The sequence below is a fragment of the Phytophthora infestans genome, genomic scaffold (assembly GCF_000142945.1).
Source record: "Phytophthora infestans T30-4 supercont1.74 genomic scaffold, whole genome shotgun sequence".
Classification (NCBI taxonomy): Eukaryota; Oomycota; class Peronosporomycetes; order Peronosporales; family Peronosporaceae; genus Phytophthora; species Phytophthora infestans.
The window spans coordinates 327,210-332,388 of NW_003303685.1; the positions used below are offsets into that span (position 1 = coordinate 327,210).

A 5,179-nucleotide genomic window follows, 5' to 3' on the forward strand; every position below is an offset into this window, starting at 1 on the left:
ACTGTACGAGCATCCTTGCCGTTTGCACGGGTATCTCCTGCACATTGAAGCCTGTCAAGCTTCAACATTACATAGAGCTCAGAACTCGTCTAATTACCTGCTATTAGACACCAAACCGCTGCGCGCACGAAGCCAGCCTTCTTGATTTCTTTAATCTTGCTCTTGTCTTGAGGCTTAGACGCCATCAAACGCTCCCAGACATCGTCATCAAGCGTTGGAGTTGTGTCCGTATCAAATACCGGCTCCACTCAAGCTGCGAATGTGCTTGTACAGGTCGTAGTCGTGCAGCAGCCTCGCGAACTTTGACTTGTACTGGTCTGGCACAACAGCTCGCGTTAGCATCACTGCTACATGTGCATGCATTGAATGCAATTACCTTTTCTCAACTCGCGCTTGTGCATCGTGTTCAACTCTGCTACGAGCATGTTCCAGGCCTTGCTTTTGATCCCTTTGTCCGTCGCGAGCTAACGTGCGTTGCGAGCATCGAAGAACTTGTTTAACAGGTCAAACTCCTGAATTTCAGCTCGAGTAGCACGCTGTCCCTCTTCTGAGATCTTCTCCTTGGCCGCATTGGTATTGGTCCCTTTAGACTTGCTGCCCTGGGGCTTCTTGACAAACTGACCGTCATAATCTTCTTCGTCTTGCTTGTGTTCTTCGACATGGTCAACTGCAAGAAAGCTGCAGAGGAAACCCCCTTATCAGTGACACTCCGTGTTAGTAACACTCCGAGTAGAATCATGATTTTGCTTAAAATACAGAGGTAGACCTGTTTTACGAAACGCTCTGGATAATCCGATTATGAGGCCATAATACGATTTCGCTTTCGCTGTGTTCACGGTTGCAATTTTCGTCTATAATCCCATTATGACGCCTAAATCACGATTTTCTTGGCATCACGAACACGGCCTAAGTATTTTGATTAAATCTACCAGCTCTAGGATCAACGCCTTCAACGATCGCAATATGCGCGTGGTCACAGATTAATGCACACGATAGTGGAGATACAGCGATCGATGTGCTCGGTCTAATTATTATACGGTAAGGTGAGGGAATCATAAAAATAATATTAGGGTAAATAGAACAAAATCCCGTTATAACGGTCGATTTAGCGTCCAAGTACTTCCCTTTTTGTCCTTTTCAGTGAAAAGGACAAAAGGGTGGTGATTTTAATATAACTTGTCAGAATTAAAAAAACATTTTAGCTCTTCAATTTCTTATTAGAAATAGCGATATGAAAAGGGTAAAACACGTTTAAAAAGGGCCATATGCTTCGTCACACAGTGCCCCAATGCGCCCTACGGGCAGCTTAGAAAACGAGTTGCTGAAGCCGCAGACTACCTTAAACCAGTATGGGACTTAATGATGCCGTTGTTTCCTATCCACTGCAGAGTCGTCCCGATAGCTGTGAGCGGGAAAAAGCGTAGAAGTAGACGACACATGGTGTAATGGCCTACGGTCGACGTGGCGTCAGTGCTAGACGGATTCTAGAATCTGTCCAAATGCATGGTGACGTGACCATGCCGAGCTCGTCTCAGATCCAGGTCACCTCATGCTGCACAGCCAGGCTCAACCTGACTTCTGCTGGACTTGTATTTGGTGCGCCTCCGTGTCTCTATAGATGTCGCCACCGGGCTAGCGATAGGTATTTGGTGCTAGCATCTAACCTGAATTCAATAAAATTCTGTGTTTCACTCAGGCGACCTCAAGTGGTTCATTCCAATTGGTAGCACTTTATTCTTCTGTGTATGTGAGGGTTGCGACACATCTCAATCCTCTCTGGCGTCGATACTATCTGCCTACAATCTTCCGAAATCACTCGCTGAACTGCTCGCTGGCTCTGCTTTGACAGCTACCATGTCTGTACCTGTTGGCCTGCTTCGCAATGGAAGAACCTAGAAACGCTTGCCAGATGCCAGCTGGGGACGCTAAACTCGTTTGAGCAATTTGCCTAAGTCATCGACCGTATTGCTGTGGACCTCAGCCAGCAAAACACGCAAATGTACTAAGCGTTCCAAGCCCAGCAGCATGGATATTAGCAACAGCTGCATCCACAAGTACCTGTTCCTCAACCGCCTCGTGAGTATCGACTGGAAGGCGTTTTTATGCCAGCGTTCAGCGGTAATCCCTCATAATCGATCGACGACTTTATATTCCGAGCTAAACTTTTCATAGAGGGCAAGTGTATTGACGACACAGCAATCACTAATCAGCAACACGTAGTTGCCATTTTGGCAGCTAATTCGCGCGAAAGAACCGCGTCATGGTACCATGCACAAGTGGTAATTTATCAGATCCAACTCGACACCGTCGATAACCTCGTAGACGCTATTCGTCGAGAGTTTAATACACCGGATCAACAGTTCCGTCTGCGCGCGGAGCATAAAGCTTGTCCCCAACGTGGCCCGGTGGAAGATAACGTTCGTATTTCCATCGGCCGATGGCGCAGATTCACGAATTGAGCGCTATGGATCAAGCTGATCGAATATGTGACACCCCAAGTCTGGAAAACGCAAGGAGGTGATATATTTACAATGTGGCACGCTGGAAGAAGCTATTGCGGCTGCTAAATTTCTCGAGCCCACGTACTTCCAGCCTCACTCGGATTAAAGCCGTTCTGGTAGCTCCTATCATCGTGCAAGTTCCAATCGGGCAGCACCTGACGGTCCTGCATTGATGGACATCTCGACGGTAGACACACGTCCAATGTCCAAGGAGCATAGCAGATGTCAGAACCTGTGCTGCTACTGTAAGAACAGCGGCCATAAAATTGGTCAGTGTCCTCAACGCAAGGCGAAACGTGGGAGTCAAAATCAGGGAAACGGGTCAGCTTTGCGTATGTAAACGGAGTATCCGTCGAGCGACGTTGTGCCAGAATATCCTACCGTCCATATGGACACTACCCTTGGCGAGATGGCAGAAATATCGACTTCGGAAATGACAACCACGCCACGTGAAGCGAGGTCAACGAGACCCTTCTTGGTGACGGTAATTATATGGACTGTCAATGCTCCATGCTCATCGATTCTGGAACATCTCATTAGGCTCTATCAGGAATCGGATTTGACACGTCTACAGCGTCGACGACATCATTGGTTGCCCGTGGGTTTAATGATAGCGACACATTACCCATCACCGATATTGAGGTGACATGCCGCAGCTCAGTCGTGATAGTACCATTCGTCTTGTGACAGCTCCAGTACGACTACGACGGGATACTAGGACGTCTAAGGCTAGTAGCCAGTGACCCTAACATCGGCTGGCGTCTCGCTCACTGTCGTGGGCACCTGGCCGGCAAAACCTCGTGCAGAGCACGCCTATACGGCTTATTTGGCGTACAGAAGAAGACGAGCTCATGTACCTTGTTCCTAGCGAGAGTGGGTTAGCAGTGGAAGTTTCGTTGCAGTCTCTCAGAGAACACCTAACGAGAAGGCAGCCGAGTTAGCTTGCCTCAGGATGGCCGATTACTGCTGGATGTGCTGGTAGATTACCACGACAACGCGTTGGCGGCTCATGGCGGAGCCGTGGAAAAAAGTATGGCTGTAGGGCAGCTCTTCATGTGGAAAGGTATGCGGGTAACGATCGACGCGTACATCGGAGCATGTGAAACATGCTCGCGGAACAAGTCTGGAGATCGCCGACGTGGATTACTCCAGCCGCTACAATTTTCTAAAACTAGCTGGACTAATATTGCAATGGATTTCGTGATTGAATTATTACTTTCGAAGGGGATCGGCGCGATCTCGTCGTAGTATGTCATCTGAGCAAGCGGGCACGACATTAGCCTACCAGGAAGGACGCAGCTGCTCGCTCAGCTTTTCTTTACCAACATTGGGTTGATCCTTGGTACACCACGCCCCATCGCGTCCGAGAGAGACCCGAAATTTCTAAACGATCTTTGGACGTCTATTACGCAGTATAAACCGATTGAGCTAAAGATGACGGTCTCACATCGCGCACAAACGGACGGACAAAATGAACGCCAGATCCGGACGCTCGAGGATGCACTTCGATGCTCAGTCTCTCATTATGGTGATGATATGCCTATTCGGCTTCCCTGTGTTGAGTTCGCTCAAGCTACTGGAATCAACACTTGAGCTGGACGCAGCTCGGAGGTCGACACGAGACGCCGCCCTATTCCCTTGCTATGGGCTACAACAGATCAGTCGTCCTTCGTAAATACCCGCTTCGAAGCCATGGAGGCAGCCCCACATCACCTCGCTCAAGACCAAGAACGCCAGCGACAATAATATGATCAAGGTCGCAGTGATGTACGTTTCAATATTGGTTATTTTTGTCTTCGTCAAGGCTCGACTCCTACAAGTCAATCGCATAACTCGTCAAGATTGCGACCCTGAACGAGATCGAACGGTAACCAAGCTGCTACCGAAGGGATTGGGTTTATTTCCTATCGAGAAGGTTCTGGGACCCTCGACTTACAGGCTCGTTCTTATAAGCGCTCACGTCCGCAAGGTGCCAATCCTAAGACGGCTAGCGAGATATGATTCCAAACAGAGTCCTGGAAGAACTTGCAAGAACCAGACAATCCCGTATACGGCACCACCTGCGAGTATGCCCACGTCTTTCCGGGTAAGATCCCCGCCGAGCTACCGGCGGATCGAGGTGTTGAACACGAGATCGACATTGCACCAGGGATGAAATATTGCGTCACCAGACAATGACCACTTCCCCGTGATCACGTAAAAGCGACAGACGACTTCTTCAAGGGCCGCCGAAAGGCAGGTCACGTGCGCAAGAGTACCTCGCCCCATCTAATGCCAACCTTCTGTGTATACAGAGGGATGGCGCATTGTCCACGTATTCAACAAATGGAATGATGCCACCATTCCCGCGCCACGTATTCAACAAATGGAATGATGCCACCATTCCCGCGCAGACTCTGATCCCTCGGAAGGGCATGATACTGGACGCCATGGCTGGCAGTTTTATCTACAGCACCATCGACCTGATCGATGGATTTTATTATATCCTGATGAGAGCATGTGATGTATCTCTCACTTCCGTGAGTACACTGAGTGGGATACCCTGGGAGGGGCTCATGATGCCAGAGTCCGAAGAACGCGCCTGCTACCTTCAATCGCATGGTCTCCCATGTGCTTCGTCCGCTCCGAGACTTTGCTTCGAATTACTGCGACGACATCTTCGTGTACAGCCGCGCTGA

The 5,179-nt window shown here is 49.3% G+C and overlaps 1 protein-coding gene across 1 annotated transcript; it reads right to left on the reverse strand.

The window, feature by feature from the left end:
- Positions 1–2,526: 2,526 nt before the first annotated feature.
- PITG_23150 (uncharacterized protein) lies at positions 2,527–2,763 on the reverse strand (the record flags this gene model as incomplete). Its single annotated transcript, XM_002997453.1, has 1 exon — positions 2,527–2,763. The coding sequence occupies one exon, from the start codon at positions 2,761–2,763 to the stop codon at positions 2,527–2,529; it is 237 nt and encodes a 78-aa protein (XP_002997499.1).
- Positions 2,764–5,179: the final 2,416 nt, after the last annotated feature.